The 23,114-nt window shown below is 51.0% G+C and overlaps 1 protein-coding gene across 5 annotated transcripts in view; it reads right to left on the bottom strand.

Annotated features, from left to right (window-relative positions):
* Positions 1-23,114, bottom strand: part of ARAP1 (ArfGAP with RhoGAP domain, ankyrin repeat and PH domain 1) — a 68,428-nt gene that overhangs the window by 35,715 nt on the left and 9,599 nt on the right. For 2 of the 5 annotated variants that reach the window (XM_055320744.1, XM_055320742.1), the window contains exons 2-3: positions 14,723-14,806; positions 8,999-9,550 (exon numbers count right to left, since the gene is read on the bottom strand). In XM_055320744.1, the coding sequence (XP_055176719.1) occupies positions 8,999-9,507 (509 nt within the window). In that variant the 5' untranslated portion in view covers positions 9,508-9,550; positions 14,723-14,806. Of the gene's footprint in view, positions 1-3,436; positions 3,501-4,148; positions 4,440-8,998; positions 9,551-14,722; positions 14,807-19,708; positions 19,725-23,114 lie in introns of those variants that run through there. The other 3 variants (XM_055320743.1, XM_055320747.1, XM_055320745.1) reach the window with 3 other exon arrangements.

Consider the following 23,114-nt stretch of genomic DNA (forward strand, 5'->3'; position numbering starts at 1 on the left):
CCCTCTGATCTGAGGACCCCAGTTGCCTCCCGCCTCCATCCCTGTCCTGTCTGGGAGGGATCTGCCCATCTGAGGCCTGTCTCTGGCCTGTGGGGTCCCAGAGGCAGGTGCCACCCCTACCTTATTCACTATTGCATGCCTAGCACTCAGCAGGGATTAATAAATAAATGAATACCTGGATTAATCAATTTTTATTAGTTTTCTGTGTATGTATATATTTCCAGTTGTCTTCTCTCTCTCTCGCCCCCTTTTTTTTTTTTTTTTTTAAGATTTTACTTATTGACAGAGAGAGGCAGGGGGAGTGGCAGGCAGGAGAAGGAGAGCAGGAAACCTGACACAGGCCTCAATCTCAGGACCCTGGGATCCTGACCTGAGCTGACAGCAGACGTCCAACTGACCAAGCCACTCAGGTGCCCTCCCAGTTGTCTTCTGAGTGCTTTACATGGATTCATTGATTTCCTCCTCACAAACACTCTGTAAGGTATGGCTTACTGTTATCCCCACTTTATAGATAAAGAAACTGAGGCACAGAAATACAAAGTAATTTGTCCTGGATCCAACAGCTGGGATTTGTACCCTGGCACCACAGCCTGCAAACTCAACCACCATGTCAACTGAGTCCACGGCCAGGATCTAAGAGCTTCTCTGAGGCCTGCCTGCTTACAATGGCCACCCAACGCAGGATGTAGGCAGCTCTGGAGTTGCCATCCAAGAGGGAATGAGATCACAGCTCTCTCTGAAGGCCATTGTGACCATGGCAAGAAGGGAAAAGGGAACAGTGCAAACAGCTCCTCTTCCAGCACAGTCTTTGCAAGCAAATGGCTATGCGCCAAGCAAGTGGAAGCAAGGGGAGGGCCCCATGGACCTCCAGGCCTCACTCTAGCCACCTCTTCCAGGAACCTTCCTGGCTGACCCCTGCCTGCCTACCACAGGACAGGGCCATGCTGAGTCAGGGCCAGGCCAGGAAAGGAGAAGTGGTATCCGGAAGGCACAGCATAGTGGGAAAACCCCAGAGGAAGGGACAGTGCCCACAGAGTGCCCCCACCCCAGCTGGAGCCCTGGCCACTCAGTGCCTGCAACCCCAAGAGCAGCCTCAGCTCCAATCTGTAGCTGACACCGAGCTGGATGCTTCCCACTGACTTCTGAGCCATTAGATCAGAAGATTGGCCCCAGCCCTGAGCACCAAACACAAGCACGTGCTCAATGTCCTCCCACTCCAAACCTCTGCTTACGCTGCTTGCTTCCTCCTCACTATCCTTCCCTATCATCTCAGCCCACACAAAGCTCATGTGTACCTAAGAACCCAGCTCAATGGGCCTATCCTCAGTGGGCTTCCACCTACCCACCATCCCTGGCTCTCCTGCTCCTTCAGCCCCTTTAACCCTCTATCCAAGTGACATGTGGACACATCTGTTCTCCCCACGATGCCCAAAGCAAGATCAGGCAACTCCTGGACAGGGGCTGAGGCTGATTCACCCCAGTCTGGCATCTCAGCCTGAGAAGGTTTGTTTTATTGAATTGGGCAAATACACATACCTGACCTTAAACATGGGGGTTGGGGGAACAAGTGAGGGTCCCTAGTCAGAATGGGTAAGAATAGGGTGATCATATCATAGGGTGATCGTATTTTTAAAAATTGTGTAAACCAGAAAGTTTCTGACAGTTTAAAGAGAAACTATTAGTAACTATGTCCAAGCAAGAGGTATAAACAGGGCCTGTCCTGGGCAAAATGAGATGTGTGGTCAGTCCAGCTAAGAGATGGAACTTCAGAGCCAGGCAGAGCCTGCTCCACCCACTCAAATCCCAGCTTGACTGTCCTTCGGTGTTTGGCCTCGCAAAGCAGGTCACTTTACCTCTGAGCCTCAGTTTCTTCCCTGATTGGTCTTCAGCCTTACTGACAATTCAGTAAGAAAAGCCATTCCTGCAGGTCAGCAGCACATTTTTCATCCTTGCTGCAGTGAGAGCGGCTCAGATCCCAAGGGATGGGCCAAGAACCTGCTTCATGGGCTCCTCCCCCACGGTGGCCCCTGGCTATTCCTTCAGATCTTTCTGTCTATATCAATCTATATGGCCAAAGGAATCAGGCTTTACCATAAGGACAGATGGGCCGACAGAGTGGGGCGGTCTGAATATTAGGCTGGCCTTGAACTCATCCCCTACTCACTTTCTAGCCATGCTTCCCTGAGCTGTATTCCATAAATGCGTACTTCCAGGCCTTTGCATTATGTTGGTCCTTCTACCTAGAACACCGTTTTCTGTCCAAACAGTACATCCTCCCTCACCACTTTGTGCCTCCTCTCATGTTGCCGGCTGGGCTGGGGCCTCCCTGGGGCTCCTCCAGCCTCCATGCTTCTGATCACTCAGTATAGTTGTGTCTACCAATGTTTGCTTCACTGAACTGACCTCAGAGGACCAAGAATCCAGGCTTACATCCTGTCTTGGCTTCAGGACCTTCCCCCTAAGGTGTCACACTGGCCTTGGAAGGACCCAGCCCAATCTTAACCTGAGGCTCTCAGGAGCAGAAGAGGGGCTCTCACTGGATGAGGCCCAATGATCTGACCATATCTGTCTCCCCCCCTCACCTCCCATTCCCACGGAGGCAAACCTTCCCATCTGCCCACTTCCTCATTTGTGCCCTGGCTATATGGGGGCTCAGGCCTCAGTCCTGTGCTTCTAGCTTCCTCCGTGACTATCCCTGTCCTTCCTTCTCCATCATGAGACCCAAAGGTCAACCCCTCCAGCACTCCCCTGGTTCTGTTCTGTTACTTCTGCCCAGCTCACAGCATGGAAAGCCCTTCCTGGGTTTCCCGTTGCTTAGATGTCATCTGCAGCAGAATGCCCCTCGGCCTCTGCACATACTGTGAGCCCCCTCGGGCCAGCCTCTCTCCATGCCATCACCCAACACAGAGGGGGCTTCGAAGAGTTTGATGAATGACCAGCACCCCACTCTCATCCCGATCACTAGAGAAAGACAGCAGTGCCTCATCCCTCCACAGAGCAGAACCCAATGAACCCAGCATCCACCCTCACAGCCAAGGCTTCATTCCACTCTTAGCACTTGTCCCTGGAACAACAGCTACCACTTAGTACCCACTAGGTGCTAAGCATTCTTCTGGGAGGCTTCTGTATTTAATCCCCACAATGATCTAGATCATTAGCTCCAATGTGCTCATGACATGCCTTCAGGAAAGTCCACTCAACCACTCCCTCCTCTACACTCACACAGCCAGTTGGGCCCTTTGTGGCATGTCTGCCACTGGGCCTACACTGAGCTTTCCCACAGGCAAGCAGTGCTGTAGTGGGCAGGAGGCGGCGGAGGCCCAGCTCTCCCACGGCAGCTCTTCATGCTTCCCAGCTCTGGGCCTGTGCTGGTTCTTGAGGGCTACAGGGCAAGGCCCACGAGGGGGTCCAAGACTGTATGGACCCCATCCCCTACCTCCTGAGGGTCCAGCTCAAGGTTGTCCTGGTAGGAGAAGGTGCAGGTGGGTATCTGCTGAGCCCTGTGGAAAGATGAGCCAAGGGCACAGGGCAGGGCTGGATGCAGATAGGACCCAGTTAGAGGCATTTCTGTGTCCCCAAGTGACTCAAGCACAGGGTTGTTGAGTTCATTAGGGATTCACAGCAATTGGGGGGAGGGAAGGCCAACCCAGCCCGCCAGCATCATAGGTACCCACCACTTTACTGGCTCTAGGGAAGTGGAATAGGAACCACACCAACCAAGTACCAGCCCTCCTCAGGTCTCCCTATTACCCTGGACTCAGTGGGAGGGCAAAGGGAGGTGGAGGCTGCCCACGGCCACAACACCCTTGAACTGGACTCTGAGAGAAGCCAGACTGAGATCAGCACCAGGTCCCCGATAGACAGACACCCACCGAGGCACTGTTGGCTCCCAGTGGGCCCAAGAGACAGGCTAATGGGAAGATGGAGGCCCGAAAAGCCCAGGGCAGAGGGAAGAAGAAGAGAAGGGGAGAAAAGGAAAGGGCAACAGAAGATGTGGAGAAAGTGAAAGAAGAGAAAATCTGAGAGTAAAACCAGGAGGGGTGGAGGGAGGACCACAGAAAACCCTGCCCAGCGGTGACAGACCCTCAGAAGGAGCCTCCCTCCCCGGCCGCCACTGACAGCCCGGCCCAAAGCTGCCCTTCGCTCACCCTCAGATGCCCACAGGTCCGGACCCGGAGGACTCCCACGGCTCCCGCTCCACAGCGCTGTGCGCCCAAGCAGGCGGCTCGTCCGACCGGGGCTGCTCTGGCAGACAGCCAGGCCCCTGCTCCCTGGGTGTGTCTGAGGCGGTGTCTGGGTTCAGGTACGGCTCTCAGGGGCTGTGATCACTTGTCTGAGTATGTGTTTCTGTGTAAGACTGAATCTGTCCAGGAGTGAGTGAGTGAGTGTGTGTGTGTGTGTGTGTGTGTGTGTATCCAGTTTTGGTCTCCCTTGGCTTCCTGCTCTCCTCCTCCCCCACCCCCTGCCGCCCTGGCCAATACACACACTTCCTGAAAACACTGAGAAAGAGAAAAGTCACCCAGAATCCCTTGGGGCAGACACTTCCTCCCCGCCCCCAGGCTGCCCCCCCTCAACCCCAAGTTGGAATGGGACAAGCCACCCCAGGGCCATCTAGCAGGGCCTTACAGAGAAGACCCTCAGGAAACCTTGGCCTTGGCTGGCTCCTCCCCACCCCCAAAAAGGAGGTCCAGAGAGGCTGAGAAAGAGGCTCTTTGAAGGGAACAAGTTCTGCCCCAGCAACAAGTGATCAGCCTTCAGGAAGACGAGGGATAGGCTGAGCTGCAGGGCAGTCGAGGGCACAGGTGGGAGGCCTTGCAGTAGGATTCCAGCTGGCAGCTGCCCTCTCTGGACAAATACTCCTCTTTAGAGGTATCTCTAGGCATCTAACAGGTATCAGAGGGGGACACTGAGGTCCAGAGTCATCTGAGAGGGGCTCTGTGGAGTGACCCTGGAACCCTGGATCAGAAAAGACCCCTCTGCCACTTAGGGAAGCAGGCTCAGAGGGTTCACATCTATGATACCTGGGGCTAAGTAGATGGGGCCCCAGGCCAGGAGGCAGGGTCTGAACAATGGCTTCCACTCTGCTGGGCTGTGCGACTCTGGGAAAGTTTCTCAGCATTTCTGGACTCATCAACAAGTTCCCTATCATAAGCTTAAATAATGGTGGGGGGTGTAGACCCTCTGAGGAGTGGTTGTTTCATGCCAGGCAGGATGGTAAGCCTGGTTCTGAGAGTCCTGACCCAGTTAGGACAAGGAGGTGGCAACCCCATCCCTGCTCATTTTCTGCCTGCCTCCATGAAGGCCTCTGCCTTTCTAAGACGTCTGGGGTGACCCAAGTTGTATAGTGGGAAGGGATTTGGGATGGTGAGCTTGGGGCCCCTTAACCCTACTGTCTAACGTGCAGTGTGCGCTGAAGGCACTCTGTGGGTGCCAAGTCTGTGTGGGTGGCACACGTGCTCAGCACTGGGCAGTACAGAAATTCACGCAGTCTTCATCTACTCTTGCACACAACAAATACTTTCAGAGTGCCTATTAGGCAGCTGGCATTATTCCAGGTATGGGGGATTCAGCAGTAAACAAAATCAACAACAATCTTGGTCTTAGTGGAGTTGACACTAGTGGGCTCGGCAGCACAGTGGCTCACACCTGGCAGTACACAAATAACACACATACCAATTCACCACCCACAGCACATGCATTCACAAATGGACTCACACTGTTGGAGTTTCCACCAGGCCAGTAGACACAGGCACATGCATGTGTGCACACAGGCCCTGATGACCTCACACACACATACCACCACCAGCAAGTAATCACTGAAACTGAATAAACCCCCACTCACGTATACATATTAGGATCACATAGGGCCTCCCTTAAAACCCATGCAGAAACGTAAATACACAGACACACTACTTCCTTGATGGCTTGTGCAAACATGCACCCCTGCGAGTGCACAAATACAAACTGGCTAGGCTTGCCCTCACATGGAGTCACTATCTCCAGAGTATACACATGCACACACAGCAGATAATCCCAAATTCTGCTGGGAGGCTGGTGATGGGGAGCCACGCAGATGTGCTCATTTGGACACCACATGAACTGGTTTAAGAGGTCCTAAGACAGAGAAAGTGAGACCTCTATCACTAAAGGGTGCAAGCAAGGACCCAAAGGCCATATCAGGAAGAAGGGACTTCTACAAAGGGGACAGGAGCAGGTCATGTTGAATAGCCTTCTGCTGGGCACCATGGAGCCTGGTGTCCAGAAGAAGGGGCCAGGAGGGAGAGCCAGTCAGGCTCTATCCCTGTCTCCTCCCTGCCCAGCCTTCACCTGTTACCTACACATGAAGCTCCACCCTCAGTGAGTTTTTCTGTCCTGGGCTTTAAAGATTTTGTACATCTTGCAAGTCAGGGTGCTAGGACCTACAGATATCCAAAGTTCCAAATGTCGAAGACCCCAGGACAAGGAAGCCAGGCTTGGCAGCTCACCTCCCATCACAATCTGCCTTAAGAAATAGCCCCAGATTGTGAAGAATAACTGTCTCCAAGTTCTCTCAGCATGGAATAAATTTGGGGTCCTTTAGCTAAAGGGCCCAGACTCCTGAGCATGGAAGCCTGGCCTCCCCCACAGGCTAACTAAATGACTAAGTTCACACTGAGGCTCTGAGGGTTGGGGCTGGTACTCCGGGGCATAGATGGGACCTTTACTCTACCCAACAACTCCCCTGAACACAGATGTTAGTTCCAGGAGGGCACCCAATAGAAAGAGGCCCAGAGGGGCAATTGCTCATCACTCACACAGCTAGCTGGGCCTGCCCCAGGTATTCTGGCTCCGAGACAGGAATCCAGGCCTCCACTGTCTTAGTGAGAGGTTTGCCTCCCTTAGCCTTTGTGAGCTTCTAACGAACAGGGCCCTGCCTCCTGTCCTTGTTCACCTGCTCCCAGCCCTAGATACAGATGGACAGACACACATATGCTCTCTCTCTTCCTCAGCCCCCTCTATAACGATGGAATGAAAAGAAACAGACATGGCTAGGAGGCCTGATGGCTTAGTCGTTTTAAGCATCTGTCTTTAGCTCAGGTCATGATCCCGGGTCAGGCTCGCTGCTCAGCTGGAGCAGCTTCTCCCTCCCCCTCTGCCCCTTGCCCCTCTGCTTGGCCCTCCCTCCATGCTCTGTCACGCAGGTGCTGTCTCTCAAATAAATAAAGTCTTAAAAAAAAAAAAAAAGTCTCATGCATGTATGAGAATGGCCACTAGAGGGCAGAAGGGCTCCAGGAAACTCCAATCTAAACGTAAGCCAGGCTCCTAGGGGACCCTAGCACCATCTTGCACAGTGTGAGCCCAGGAAAGGCAAAAACCCCTTTTGTGCTTCCACCAATCAAACCTCAAAACAGCACAGCCCTGGCTTAGCCGGCAAGGCCTCCTTACTTAATGCCCCTCTCTGGGTGGGGAAAGCTTCCCAGGCCCTCCCCACAGGGGCTCCCTGAGCATGCACTTGGCATGGATCCAGCCAGGGCTCCTCTCCCTTTTCTGAGACTCAGTTTCTCTGCTTGAAAACAGAACACAAATCCCCAGAAGGCTTGAGCAGGGACCAAACAAGTTCGTGTAAGTGAAGCACCCAGCACAGTGCCCAACAATAGGGACCAGGAGACCTCTCTATATACATCCTTTCCTCCTCCGAGAAGCCTTCCCAGACTGGGCTGACTTGGTCCAAGTACTGCAATAATCTCCAATACACCCCCGAACACATATCCAGTACTTACTGGGGATGCTCCCTCCCAGCTGGGCACCCCAGCACATGGCAAAAACAGAGGGTATATATGAAAGAGGTTAAAGGGATCCCTGGGTGGCGCAGCGGTACGGCGCCTGCCTTTGGCCCAGGGCACGATCCTGGAGACCAGGGATCGAATCCCACATCGGGCTCCCGGTGCATGGAGCCTGCTTCTCCCTCTGCCTGTGTCTCTGCCTCTCTCTCTCTGTGACTATCATAAAAAAGAAAGAAAGAAGAAAGAAAGAAAGAAAGAAAGAAAGAAAGAAAGAAAGAAAGAAAGAAAGAAAGAAAGAAAGAAAGAAAAGAAAGAACAGAAAGAAAAGAAAGAAAGAACAGAAAGAAAGAAAGAAAGAAAGAAAGAAAGAAAGAAAGAAAGAAAGAAAGAAAGAAAGAGGTTAAAATGGACAGAAGTAGGTGGAAACTCAAGGAAACAGGAGTACCAAGAGCCAGGAGCGGGGAAAACAATTCTGAGGAAGAGGGAGGGTGAGTAGGTTGTGGCCTGAGAAGTGTCCCCAGGATTTGGGGACGTGTGGCAGGAGCAGTACAGGGGGAAGATGGGACACAAGCAGCAGGCCCTGGGAAGTTCCTGCTCCCCCCATGGCAAGTTCATCATCCTAGACTGTTACCTCCACATGCTACCTACTGACTCAGAATGTACTCCCATCTCCCAGCGTCTCATACTCACCAGGCCCCAAACTGAACTCCAGACTTGCTCCCTGGGTATGCTTCTGTCCTTGAACTCCCAGATCAAGAACAGCATCATTATCCACCCAAGATGGAAACATGGATGCCATGTGGCTCCCTGTGCCCTCTCTGCTTATACCCAGGCCATCCCCAAGTCCTATCCATTCTCTCTGCCTCTCCTGGGAGCCTAGGACCTGTCGCTAGTCACCTAGCCTCCTCCTTCTCCACCAACCTCACCAGCCCCCAGAGTCATCTTTTTAGTATTTAGCTTTTACCCAATTGTTCTGCTTAAAAACTTCCTGGCTTCCCACCGGGCATTCCCAGAATGTCCCACCATGCCAACCACAAGCCACCCCCACACTCACCCCCCCAGTTTAGCTCCAATCTGCTCAAAGTGGCCCCGGACGGTGCTTCCCACCTCTGAGCTTTACACATGCTGTTCCCTCCACTGAGGTGCCTTTCTTACCCCCAAAGGCCACAAACTCCCTCTCCACTTTCTAGGATCTTCCACCCCTATTCCTCCCACCATGGATGGCATGCACTCACCTCACCAGCAGGCGTGGCGTCCCAGTGCGGGGGGGCACAGGAGGAACACTTAATTCTGCCAAATGCCGCTTGGCAGGCAGCGGGGGCAGCACGGGGTCTGGGGCTGCTGCGGATGGGGTAGAGAAGCAGGCAGGCGGAAGGCAGCTCCTCCGGGGTGGGATGGGTGGGGCAGCGGGCAGCCCCTCGTCCTCTCCAGCCGTGGGCAGTGGCTCTGGTGGGGTGGCAGGCACAGGTGGAGTGCGGAAGACATGACGCTTCATGGGCACAGGTCGTAGGGTGGGGCGGGGTGCAGGGGTCGGGGGTGTGTGGGCACGGAGCAGGCCAGCCAGGATGCGGCGGCGGTGACCAGGGAGTAGCATGCCCATGTCTACCAGGCGGGCATCACTGAGGCCTTGGCACTCTGTGGCCCACACCAGCCCATGCTGCTCGAAGAGCCCAGTGTACTGCTCCAGGTGCAGTGCCCGCAGCCACTCAGCGACAGACAATGCTGCATCCCCAGCCTCTGCCATGGTTCCTGCTAGCAGAGGCCGGCCAGCAGGGGCCTGTCCAGACCTGGAATAGACAGATGGACACAAGTGAGAGGCAAGGCTGCCTGGCCATAGTGCCCCGATTAGCAACCCTCTGTGGCTCTCCCATGCCAAAGCTCTGTCCTTGAGCTTTCTCCTCTGATCCCCATGTGCCAGGCAAGGCAGATACTGCTAGATCCCTGAACACACAGGCTTTTCTCTCTGCCTGAAACCCACCACCTCCACCTCTGTGGCCTCCTAGCATCCAGCTCACATCTCTTTTGGCACACCCTCCAGTACCTCCAGAGTTGATATCACTCCTAAGACCCATCCACAACCTGGGCCACTGCTGCAAGGCTGGCCAATGGCTGTGTTTGGCACACATACCGTCTACTTCCCTCTGCAAGACCCAGGCAAGGGCCCAGTTCCTTCTGAGGCACCAGTTCCCAGCTCATGGCCAGGCCCAGGGGCTTAGTGAGTATGGGTTGGGTTGAGGGATACCCCTGCTGGTCCCCGTGCAAGCCCATCTAGGGGTTGAGCTTCACCCCACCTCCATGCTCCTGGAGGAAGCAGAATGTTCCAGGAGTTAAGTGAAGCCACCATCACACAGCCTCTGGGGTCCTGGCCCTGTGAATGAGGCACCCCTCCCACCACCAAGGTGGTTAATGCATAGGAAAGGCCATCCACTCATTTGTTCATTGGACAGAGCCTCACACTGGGTGGTAGGGACTCAGGTCGCATCTCTGCACTCCAGAGCTCCTGGCCTGGCAGAGTCAAGAGACAGATGATACAAGGAGAAGGTGATTAACAAATCAAAAGAGAAAAGTCGCCAGATCATGTCCACAGATACCAAAGAAGCAAATGATAAAACACAATATCCAGTGTACTTAACAAAAATTTCACTAACATAGAAATGGATTGATACTTCCTTAAACTAAAAATTGGCACCTTACTTAATGGGAAAACAATGGAAAAATCTCCATTAAGGTCAGGAATCAAGGATATCCATTTCATGACAGTGATTATTATTAATCATAGGATTAAAAGTTAAAGAATTTACAAGTGAGCTGGATTCAAAACTAATATAACAAAATCAATATTTATAGGCAATAACCAGGTAGAAACCTGGATGAAGAGCCTCATTTACGATAGCATTACAAAACCAAAAACACCAAAAGAAACAGTAAGAACTGTGTAAGATCTATAGGAAGAGACAGAAAGAAGAAACCTGGAAAAATGAAAGACACAGTATGTTCCCATGTAGAAGGCACCATGAAGATATTATTTCTAAGCTAATATATAAATATGCAGAATCCTATTAAATACCACACAGTTTTGGGGGTAGGGAAGAAGAGCTAGACAAGCAGATTTGAAAATTCATGTGGAGGGACTCCTGGGTGGCTCAGTGGTTGAGCATCTGCCTTCAGCTGAGGGTATGATCTTGGAGACCCGGGTCTGAGTCCCACATCAGGCTCCCCACATGAAGCCTGCATCTCCCTCTGCCTGTCTCTGCCCGCCCCCGCTCTGTGTCTCTCATGAATAAATAAATAAAATCCTTAAAAAAAATTCATGTGGAAAAGTAAACAAGCAGGAAGAGCCAGGAAAATTCTCAAGCAGGAGGTGGGGGGAAAAGAAAGGTAAAGAGTGAGAATCAGCCAGTAATTAAGATAGTAAATGTTACCAGCACCTGAGCAGATGAATCAAACAAAACAAATAGGTCAAAAATAGATCTAAACACATATAAGAATTTAATGTCCAATAAAAGTAACATCTCAAGCTAGTGAAAAAAGATGGATTATTAAATTTTTAGGACAGCTGTGGAACAATCTAGAAACAAAATCAGACCCCCCTACTTCACACTTTACAACAGGATAAATTACAAAGATTTCATTTTAAAAAATAAGATCATGAAAGGATTTAAAATATCATCTGAAAGAGGCAAAAGCCTTTTAGAAATGATACAAACCTAGGAATGTAATGAGTAAAATATTCAACTCTATAAAAAGCAGGGGTGCCTGGGTGGCTCAGGTCATGATCCCAGAGTCCTGGGATCCAGCCCCTCAACCCCCCCACTGGGCTCCCTGCTCAGCAGGGAGTCTGCTTCTCCTTCTGCCTCTGCCTCTACGCCCCCCATGGTGTGTGTGTGTGTGTGTGTGTGTGTGTGTCTCTCTCTCTCTTAAATAAATACATAAGACCTTTAAAAAAAAATCAAACATTCTTGCATGATAAAAATGCACTAGAAACAAAGCCAAGAGATAACCGATAAGTCAGAGGACATATGCCTCTCATATCCCAGACACAGGATTGATTTTCCTGAAAACTGAAAAGCACCTAGAAATAAACAAGTTAATGACCTAACAGGAAAAAAAAAGGGGCAAAAAATACAAAATACAGAAAGGAAAATATAAATGGTTCTTAAGCATACGAAAAGGAACTTAACCTCCTCACACTAAGTGGTGACAGGGTGAGGCATTCCCCTGCCCAGCTGATGGGTGTGCCTCTGGGAAGGGCAATTAAACCACAATAGGTATGAAAACCCCAAGTCCTTTTACTCTTTGATCCAGCCACCTGTAGACAATACCTGCCCTGCAGTCTTCCAAAGTGACTGGTAACAGCGATGTGTATAATACCAAAACACTGGAAATAACCCAAATACCAATCAAACAGGGAATGGATAACTACATTATAGTGTAGTCATGTAGTAGAATACTGAGCAGCCTTAAAAAAATGAGGAAGCTCAGGGCACCTGGGTGGCTCAGTAGGTTAAGCATCTGACTCTTGGTCTCAGCTCAGGTCTTGATCTCAGGCTTGTGAGTTCAAGCCTTAGAGTGAGCTCTATGCTGGGTGTGGAGCCTACTTAAAAAAAAAAAATGAGGAAACATTATCATTACATACTGATATGGGATGACCTCCCAGATGCATTGTTAATGGCTAAAGAAAGGTGTAGAGCAGTATATAGAACATTCTGCCTTTGATGTAGGAAAAAACAAACCAGAGAGGATAGATCAGTTCACAGTGATGGTAAATACATAAAATTTCTCTGAAAAGATACATCAGAGACAAGGTGACCTTGCCTCTAAGGAGAATTGAGGGCTGAGAGGACAGAAGGGGGCAGACCTATAGCCAGACTTCAAGAGTTCTGATGCTGACACATGTTCGATTCCCTCTTTAAGAAAAAGATATCAGAGTGGTGCCTGGGTGGTCAGTCTGTTAAGTGTCTGACTCTTAATTTCGGCTCAGGTCATGATCTCAGGGTCATGAGATGGGGCCCCATGACAGGCTTTGCGCTGGGCGAGGCCTGCTTGAGATTCTTTCTCTCACTCTCCCTCTGCCCCTCTCCCACCTCCCTCTCTTAAAAAAAGGTATTATAATGTCTTATCATTTTACAATATACACAAATATCAAATCATTATGTTGTATACCTGAAAACTAATACAATATCATATGTCAATCATATCTCAGTTTAAAAAGAATTATAAGGGCGCCTGTGTGGCTCAGTCAGTTAAGCATCTGCCTACAGCTCACGTCATGGTCCCAGGGTCTTGGTCCCAGGGTCTTGGGATCGAGCCCCGCATCAGGCTCCCTGCTCACTAGGGAGCCTGCTTGTCCCTCTCTCTCTGCTGCTCCCCATGTATGTGCTCTCTCTCTCTCTGCCAAATAAACAAATACAGTCTTTTTTTAAAAATTTAAAAACTTTATTGGAAAAACAAAAATATCTTACTTCTGTAAAAATTTCCAAAACCACATGACCACATGGATACAGTGCCAGGGTTCCTCCCAGGGTCTTGGAAGGAGCCTGAAGCTCAGCTTCCCTGGAAACCCACCTCTGGTGGGAGGGAGACTTTTCACTCTACATCTTCATCTATAACCTACATTTTGAACTACGTGAGCTCTTTAAAAAGGCTGCTGAGGGGGATCCCAGGGTGGCTCAGCAGTTTAGCACCTGCCTTCAGCCCAGGGCATGATTCTGGAGTCCCAGGAACGAGCCCCACATCGGGCTCCCTGCATGGAGCCTGCTTCTCCCTTTGCCTGTGTCTCTGCCTCTCTGTGTGTGTGTGTGTGTCTCTAATGAATAAATAAATAAAATCTTAAAAAAAAAAAAAAAAAAAGGCTGTTGACGGGCCCAAAGGAAGACACAAACGAAATATATTGGATGTTCTTGGATAAACCAGCTCTCAACATTATGAAGACATCAGTTCTTCCTGGGTTAAGCTATAACAAGTACAAAGCACAATCCCCCCCAAATTACCAATAGGCAGATTCTAAAGTTCATATAAAATGATATTAAGGATTTGATGTTAGGTGGAAAAATAATTTGCAGAGCAGTGTTTTCTTATGTAAACATCTAGGCTAAATTAAAAATGCACATATATGTACACATATATAGTCATATACATACATGCATACACATGCACATAATACCTCCAGATGGGGTACACAAGAAACTGCCTGGCTTGGGGGAGAAGACCTGGTAGCTGTGAGAACAAGGAGGGAGGGTTACCTGTCACTATACCTTTCTATGCCTTAAACTTTTCCATCACTTTCCAAAAAATGAACACAATTTAAAAGAGAATGTGGGGGCACCTGGGTGGCTCAGTCAGTTAATCATCTACCTTTGGTTCAAGCCATGATCCCAGGCTGCTGGGATGGAGCCCTGCATTAGGCTCCCTGCTCAGAGTGAGGCTGCTTCTCCCTCTCCCTCTGCCTGCTACTCTCCCTGCTTGTGTGCACACATGTGCACGCGCTCTCTCTTTCCTTGTCAAATAAATAAATAAGCAAAAATCTTAAAATAGGGGCTCCTGGATGGCTCAGTGGTTGAGCGTCTGCCTTCAGCTCAGGTCGTGATCCCAGGGTCCTAGGATCGAGTCCTGCATCAGGTCCCTGCTCCACTGGAAGCCTGCCTCTCCCTCTGCCTTCTGCCTCCCCCCCACCCAATGAATAAATAAAACCTTAAAAAAAATCTTAAAATTAATAAATAAGAATGTGATCCATATTCCCCACCCCACCCATTGGTCCCTGCCCTATCCCACCCCTTCAAAGCCCTCCTGGGAGGCTCATTAGTCTCATCCTTTCCCTTCCTCTCTGCCTATTTTCAAAATGAAAACTGGGACCTCCTGTCTATCCTCCACGAAGCCTCCACGAAGCCTCCCCTACTTCAAAGCTGGGGCTGAGCCCACCACACCTAACCCAGCTCCCTGCTTCCCAACTCTTGACTCACCTGCTGGGCTGCCCAGGACGCTAAGGATCCTTCCAGAGGCAGCAGCTACTCTGAATTGCTCCTCATCTTGGTCCAAGGTGGAACCTGCAAGGACAGGAGTGGAGGAGAAAGTCCATGAGCCATTCTGAACAGCTGGATGCCGGGAGGAGGGAAAGGAGGAGGAAGGAAGAGAGAAGAAGGAAGAAAGGGGAGGAGGAGGGGGAAGAAAGAGAAGGAAGCCAGACATGGGCAAGATGGTAGGGGAAGAAGGAAGGGTTCAAGGAACCTAATGGAGTCCAGGTGAAGCAATGGAGGTTAGACCAGAGGAAGGCCTTCCCGCAGGAGTGAAGAGGCAGACATGCCTGCCCAGAGGTGGTGGCCCCACAGATTGCAAAGAGGAGTCAGGACTCCCACTCTCTCGTCCTCCCCAGGACAGGGGCTGGGATGCATAGGCATGGGCTGTGCTGGGAACTGCCCCCAGAGAGGACACAGAAGAGGAGCAGACACAGCTCCCACTGTACTGCAGAGCCTATCAAGGAGAGGTGGGGGATGCTGGGGACACACAGGGAAACAGGACACTCTCCATTAAGGCTGGAAGCCATGGGATGGGGTGAAGGGAGTGGGGGGCAACTGAGGCAGAGGTCTCAGATGCCAGAGGCCCTGCTCCTAAATATGTGTGGAAGCCAAATGAGGGTGTTTCCAAGCAGGAGGAGAAAGAACTGGCTGTCCCTGAGGGCGAGCTACTAGCAAGCCTGGATGGCCTGGGTTCTGTAGGGGTATTGGGGGGGGAGATGGGCACCTCTGGGCCACAGTATGTCTCCGGCCACCAGGGCAGGGTCAACTGAAGACTGCTAGGCTCTGCATGATGGCTTTAGGGGGCACCTGTGAACATTTTAATTTGCCAGTTAGATATTTGTCTTAAGTAAACTCTACAACCACTTCTTAGGATGGGGCTTAAAAAGGTATATGTTTTAAAAGTATTTTATGTATTTTTTAAAGATTTTATTTATTCATGAGAGACATGAATAGATGCCCTTAAAAGTATTTCAAAAATAAATTATAGGTAGGGGCGCCTGGGTGGCTCAGTTGGTTAAGCAATCTGCTTTTGGCTCGGGTCATGATCTCAGGGTCCTGGGATGGAGCCTCGCATAGGACTCCCTGCTCAGTGGGGAGTCTGCTTCTCCCTCCCCCTCTATGCACTCTCTTGCTCACTCTCTCAAATAAGTAAATAAAATCTTTTAAAAAATAAAAATAAGAATAAATACATTTTAGGTAATTAGTACTTCAGAAAGAACTGGCAAAAAATGGCAGTGCTACTCAAATGACAATTTTTTAAAAAATAAGAGACAACCTAAATAGTCCTTACTATATAGGTACATAAGCACTTTTTATTAACTTAGTGAACCTTCACAGCAACCCTATGAGGTACATATCTCACAGTTCAAGATGAAGAAACTGAGGCATAGAGAAGTAATTTGCCCAAAGTCGCACAACTAGGAATGGGCAGCTTAAATATAGTTTAGATCTTTGTCTAATATAGTAGCCAGTAGTAGCCACATACGGCCATGAAGCACTGAATGTGTGGCCACATAATGGAAGTGTGCTGTATAAAGTACACACTGGATTTTGAAGATTGAGTACAAAAAAAAAAAAAAACCAAGAAGATAAAATATCTCTATTGTTTCTATTTTTTATCTGACAAAAGTATAATATTTTGGATACTTAAATATAATACATTAAAACAGCTTAGAAATTTTTTAAATTGTACTTGTGGCTCACATTTCATTTCTCCTGGATAGTCTAAGTCTGGGGATTCTTTTTTTTTTTTTTAAGATAGATAGATAGATAGATAGATAGATAGATAGATTTATTTATTTATTTATTTATTTATTTATTTATTTATTTATTTATTTATATTAGAGGAGAGAGAGAGAAAGCGCAGGAGCAGGAGGGGCAGAGGGAGAGGGAGAGAGGATCTCAAGCAGACTCTGCGCTGAGCACAGAGCCCAACACAGGCCCAATCTCATAACCATGAGATCATGACCTGAGCCAAAACTAAGAATAGGACACTCAACTGACTGTGTCACCCAGGCGCCCCCTAACTCTGGATTCTTAACCACTCTACTTCCTGCCACTCAAAAGTGATAATGAATGTTAAGTAAGCACGAGCTACAGCTTGGGCACCCTTTTAAAGGCTCAGCACCAACTGGTGATGGCCCCAACACTGCACTGGAATGACCAGGGCTGGGAAACAGGAAACCACTTCCATCCCTCAGAAGTGGTCAGCCCCACCCCACCCCCCAGCCTCCCTCAAGTTCCTATTCCTGCACTAAAGACTTTAGACCAAGGGCAGAGTCAGAGATAGACACTGACCCCTCTGGAGCAGCCTCATTCAAGGCTCTGGAAATGTAAGCCTGACCTCAGACCTGGCCTGGCTCTCCAGGAAGCTCAGGCTAGAGAGGGTCAGTCACCATCCAGCCAGTGAAAACAGCCCACAGTGCCCTCTAAGGGCAGAGGGTCAGGGAAGGCTTCCTAGAGGAGGCAGCTCCTTGAAAAAAGTTTGATGGGCAGCCCGGGTGGCTCAGCAGTTTAGCACCACCTTCAGCCCAGGGTGTGATCCTAGTGACCCAGGATCGAGTCCCACATCGGGCTCCCTGCATGGAGCCTGCTTCTCCCTCTGCCTGTGTCTCTGCCTCTCTCTGTGTATGTCTCTCGTGGATAAATAAAATCTTTAAAGAAAGAAAAAAGAAGTTTGGAGCAGTGCCCTGCTGAGCCATACGGGAGGCTGAGGCAAAGAAGGAATTGGCAATACTCTTTATTTAAAATTTTGGTATTTTATCTTGGATTTTTCTCACCAATTTTGATTTGTTTTTTTTAAATACGGCTTAAAAATATTATCTTGATTACTGAGCTTTTTGCCCACCCTCCTCCCTTTACACTTTGTGCCCATGCCAAGTGCCACACTCACTGTACTCTAATCCTGGCTCTGGTTTGGAGCTTTTTACTATTACTGAGTCTCACATTACTGAGTCTCCACCCCCAGGGAAGCAGGGACCAGGGAGGGGAGTGTCATCCTGTTGTGACAGCATGGCCACAAGCTGTGGGGTTCCCCTCCTCCCCTACCTCAAGGGCCCAGCTCAAACTTCAACACCCCACCATCCCACCTGCCCCTGCTTCTCCTGTCCCCCTCCAGCTCCCCTCTGCTATGCCAACTAAGATCCCACCCCAGCTCTAAACCGCAAGCCCCCCCCCCATTCAACCTGCTCCAGCAGTGACATTTACAAATGAAGAAACAACACCCACAGAGAGGAAGTGACTCGATGTAAACGAAGCCCTAAAAGAAGCCCCAGCCGGGCTGGGCTGGCCTAGAATGCCCTTCATGTTGCTTTTTGCACCAGGCACCAGCTTAGCATATGGGACCCCGGAAAATGTCTGCTGACAGTGAGCAAATGAGCCACATCCCACCTTCAGGTACTGATTCCTGTTGCCTTCTCCAGCAAGTGCTCCCTAACCACTGGGCTTGGGCTCCTAAACCGCGGAAGCCGAGCCATGTAGCAGAGCGCTACTCCCCATTTATCTTAGTTGGTCCATTCATGGGGCTCCGTCTGCGCCTAACCCCCATCTGGCCTGGGGTACTCTGAGAGCCTGCACCCCTTTTTATCCACCCCTCCCTCCACAGTGGAGTCCAGGGCCTGGCTGACCCAAGGGCACTCAGTCCAGAGGTAAGGGTCATCCAGAATCACTAATCCTTGGCAGCCAGTCCTTCCTTAGGTCTGCTTGCCGGAGGCGAAGCTCTCACCTTCTGTCCTCTGACTACCACTCAAACCCCACCACAGTTTAAACCTCACTGCCCTTCTGGCCCAGCCTGGCATCTCAGTCCCGCCATTCCCGCCAGTCCAGCAGCAGGGCAGCCCAGAGCCTTAGCCAAGGGCAGACACCCTCCCACTTCCTCCGTTTTTCCTAAGTGCCTACTGCATGCCTAGCCCTTGCCAGATTGTCAGCTTTATCTCACTTGTCCTCATAACAATCTCAAGGCCTGAGACTCTTGCCCCATTTCAAGGAAGCTGTGGGAAGTGGAAATTTGCCCAGGTCACTTGCTGGAGCCACAGGGGCCTTCAGAAGATGTGACTGCCTCTCTTTGGTAGAGTTGGAAAGGCTTCCCGAGGGCACTCCAGAGCTGGGCTTGGAAGGAGTAGGAGGTTGCGCTTCCAGCCAAAGGAAACTGAGCGGGCAAGGCTCAGGGGTAGGAAAGGACCTGGCAGGTCCAGAGATGGGGTGATTTCAATGGGGCAGGGACGGGGATGAAAGAGGACAGTAGTGACACCCAGACAGGTCTGGGGACTCCCAAGAGGGTGTGAGCCTCCTTTGCATTCTGATTTGCATGAGTGAGTTAGGCCTGAGTCAGAGTGGCCCTAAAGGTCCTAACTCCTTCCACATTCAGCTCTGAAGCCCCCTCAGCCAAGACCCTGCCCTCCCCCGCTGCACCCCCCACACCCCCTGGAGTACTTCAGGCCCCCTCTGCACAGAGCTGCACTCTGGGTCCAAGGGAAGGCCCAGTGATGGGGGGATGGAGTGAGAGGGAGGCGGGGTCCACACCGGAGCCTGAGCTACTCCTCCACTCACCCCCTCCTCCCCTGCACGCCATCTCCTCCCACTCCCACAACCCCCACTACTCCAGGCAGACTCAGCATAGACTCCAGCATCCAAACCTCAGGAAACCCCTCAGAGCGTCCCACACAGGAACCAAGAACAGCACACATCTAGCTCTGGCCAGGCCAGGTCTACAAACCACAACCTGCCCATACCACAAACTCATACCTCTCACAGCCTCCAGGGACACACACCTCTCACCCCACCCGGCAGCCACAGGGCAGATCTGCCCCTCCACCACACACACACACCCTTCGGTCCCACACTCCCAACAGCCTGACTATGTACAACTGCCCCAGAGCCCAACGATGCCCAGGACCCCCCACCACCAACCCCAACCCAATCACCAGGTGATACCTGTGGGCAGGACCACATTTGATCTGCCGCCCTCCTGGGTGTTCTCAGGACTGCACTACCCAGGCAAGAGGCCTTGGAGACACTTCCCTCCCATATGAGGAACTAGGTGGGGGCTGGGTTCCTGGCTCGAGGAGTGCAGAAGCGCCCCCGCCCCGCTGCAGAAGCTAGCTCCCTCCAGTCCAGCTAGGCAAGGCATCAGGTGCAGCCCTCAGGCAGGCAGCTGACTGATCCTTGGGCCAAGAAGCCTACCTTCTTTCTCTCAGGGATCGGTGGCCACTGCATACCAGACCCAAAGAATTATACTGGAGTCTCCTGCTTTGCCGCAGCTCCGAATCTCTGCCCTGGCATTTGCCCTGGCACCAGATTCCTGCCCCATCCCATCCGTGGTGTGACTCATCTCTGGGGTCCCAGGAATGGCAGAGGCAGATGGGAGCAGCCCTCAGCATGGTGAGGATTGAGTCAGGGCCCCAGGGCCTGGGTGCATAAAGAGCTGCCTCAGCCACCTGGTGGGGAGCTGGGGGCCACTGGTGAGCCCCTGGTGAGTCTACATTAAAGCATTAGAGCCCTTTTCCCCCAGGATGCATGGCAAGGCTGGGTTCCAGTCCTGGCTCCATCACTCCTTGCCTGAAGTCATGTGACATTTTGAGACTCAGTTTCCCCCTCCATGAAGCAGAGCTGTCACCCAGATAACTATGACACGTCACCATGTATGTACTAGAGGCCACGCTCACTCGTCATCTGCTCACTCCTCTGTTGCTAAGACAGACACTTCCTGTTCCTTAGCCTGAGGCCTTGGGCGGTCCTGACCAGAGGGGACCTTGGCACTGGCCTTGTATCCAGGCTCCTGTCTGGATTGCTCCGCATCCTGGAGCTCTCTGTTCCCCGAGATACCAAGGACTAGCACACCCTGCCTCCGGCCACATTCCCCTGCAGGGCTCCAGACTGGATACCCTACTGCCCCCCTGCCCTCTTTCTGGGTGGCCCCAGGCACTGCACATTCCCCACCCCACCACGTGCTCTCCCAGGAAAGTAAGGCTACCTCCAACCCAGGTGCGGCTTCTAAGCCAATTAGAAAAAAATGCCTCTTCCTTCAGGAGCCCCACAGCAGGACACGCAGCTCAGCAAGGAGGACAGGCTAGGTTTCAGTATCCCCTCTCCCAGCTCTCACTTCACGCTGTCCCCCACAATCAGGTACTCTTGGACAGAGCACAACATGCACACTCTCACACAGTGGGCCTGGGGAGACATAAAACATTTTAACAGCCTTCTTGGGGCCACCGGTTCAGCATTACAAGAAAAAAATAAATAAAACCAGTTTTATTCAAGACCATGATGCATTAAAGACTAGGGGACAGGAGACATCCTTGACTTCATTTCAGGACTAGCCCTAACTCCCACCCTAATCTTTTTTTTTTTTTAATTTATTTATGATAGTCACACACACACAGAGAGAGAGAGAGAGAGAGAGAGAGGCAGAGACACAGGCAGAGGAAGAAGCAGGCTCCATGCACCGGGAGCCTGACATGGGATTCGATCCCGGGTCTCCAGGATCGCGCCCTGGGCCAAAGGCAGGCACCAAACCGCTGTGCCACCCAGGGATCCCTCCCACCCTAATCTTAAACGATTATCATTTTCTAAAACCTTCATGTCTATGCTGTTGAAAGTTTTTTGTTTGTTTGTTTTTAAGATTTTATTTATTTATTCATTCATAAAAGACACAGAGAGAGAGGGCGAGACACAGGCAGAAGGAGAAGCAGGCTCCATGCTGGGAGCCCAATATGGGACTCGATCCGGGGTCTCCAGGATCTCGCCCTGGGCCAAAGGCAGGCGCTTAAACCGCTGAGCCACCCAGGGATCCCTGCTGTTGAAAGTTTCTATAGTTGTGCCTCACTTTTATAATTAGATGACAAAATGATGAAAGTATCTTAGGTCTATGACAATTAAGTCCCAGTTTGTTCCTCAAAATTACTATTAAAAAGTAGCTTTAGGGATCCCTGGGTGGCGCAGCGGTTTGGCGCCTGCCTTTGGCCCAGGGCGCGATCCTGGAGACCCGGGATCGAATCCCACATCGGGCTCCCGGTGCATGGAGCCTGCTTCTCCCTCTGCCTGTGTCTCTGCCTCTCTCTCTCACTGTGTGCCTATCATAAATAAATAATAAAAAAATAAAAATAAAAAAAATAAAAATAAATAAAAAGTAGCTTTATAGGATGCCTGGGTGGCTCAGCGCTCAGCAGTTGAGAGTCTGCCTTTGGCTCAGGTTGTGGTCCCAACGTCCCAGGATGCAGTCCCATATCGGGCTCCCTGCAAGGAGCCTGCTTCTCCCTCTGTGTCTGTCTCTGCTTGTCTCTCTGTGTCTCTCATGAGTAAATAAATAAAATCTTTTTTTAAAAAAAAGAGGCTTTATGATTTTAAGTGTAACATGAGCAGACCACTAAGAGAAAGTACAGTCATAAACAAAACTGATTTCCTGGGTCATGTGCACTAGAGAACGAGAAACTGAGACCCAAAGCCCACTCCCCCTCACCATGGTCTTATCCTCCCAAAGGTCAAGGACGCAGCGCAGCAAGTAAGGTGCCCCCCACGCAGAGGCCAGCAACAGAGCACAGCCCAGGGACTTTCAAATGGGAAATGGACTGAGGACCATTAGTAAACATGAGACTCCAGGGTCCCTAAGGTTTGTCATCTAAACAGCATCTGACCCTACTCTAGCCCTGACCATCACCCACCTTCCCCCAAACCTCATCTGAGGTCCCTCTCATGCCCAAGCCCCACCCTGGAGAGGGTCAGATATAGAGGAAGATATGGAATGAAGCGTAAATATCTGCAGAGTATCTCACTTGCAAATTAACGAAACTGAAAGTTCAATGATTCGGGGTTTAGGCCTTGTCAAAGTCTGTGACATACGAATCCCCCCTGACCTACCACGTACTCTCACCTCTGAAAGAATCACTCAGGATCACTCTGGGCCCTCCCATTTCCCCTATGCCTCCTCATTACTTTGTTCTGACACCAACTCCCTTTCTATCCCCGCTCTCCTCCGCCCCAGGCCTCCCTGGCAGGCCTGGATCTCTAGGCCCTCCTCCTGCTTCCCTCCCTTCAGCCAGCACACCCCTCAGCCCAGCCTGTAACTGCCCCCAAGGGAGAGCGCCTCACCTAACCCTAACCCTAACCCTGACCCATACCAACCTTCCCTGTGCCCCAGCCCTTCACCGTTGAGGCGCAGCATCTGAGGAGACCTGGGCAGCTCCAGCAGGAGCACATGGGGCTCTGGTCTGGTTCTCAGGCACAGACAGTCCCCTACTGTGCTGGGGGCTTCTCAGGCAAAGCAAGGCCAGAGGTGCTACAGCGTGACACCAGGAAGATCCTCCTCTGGGTCCACTGCTCCATGGCAGGGGTGGTGGGGACA

The sequence above is a fragment of the Nyctereutes procyonoides genome, unplaced genomic scaffold (assembly GCF_905146905.1).
Source record: "Nyctereutes procyonoides isolate TBG_1078 unplaced genomic scaffold, NYPRO_anot_genome, whole genome shotgun sequence".
Lineage (NCBI taxonomy): Eukaryota > Metazoa > Chordata > Mammalia > Carnivora > Canidae > Nyctereutes > Nyctereutes procyonoides.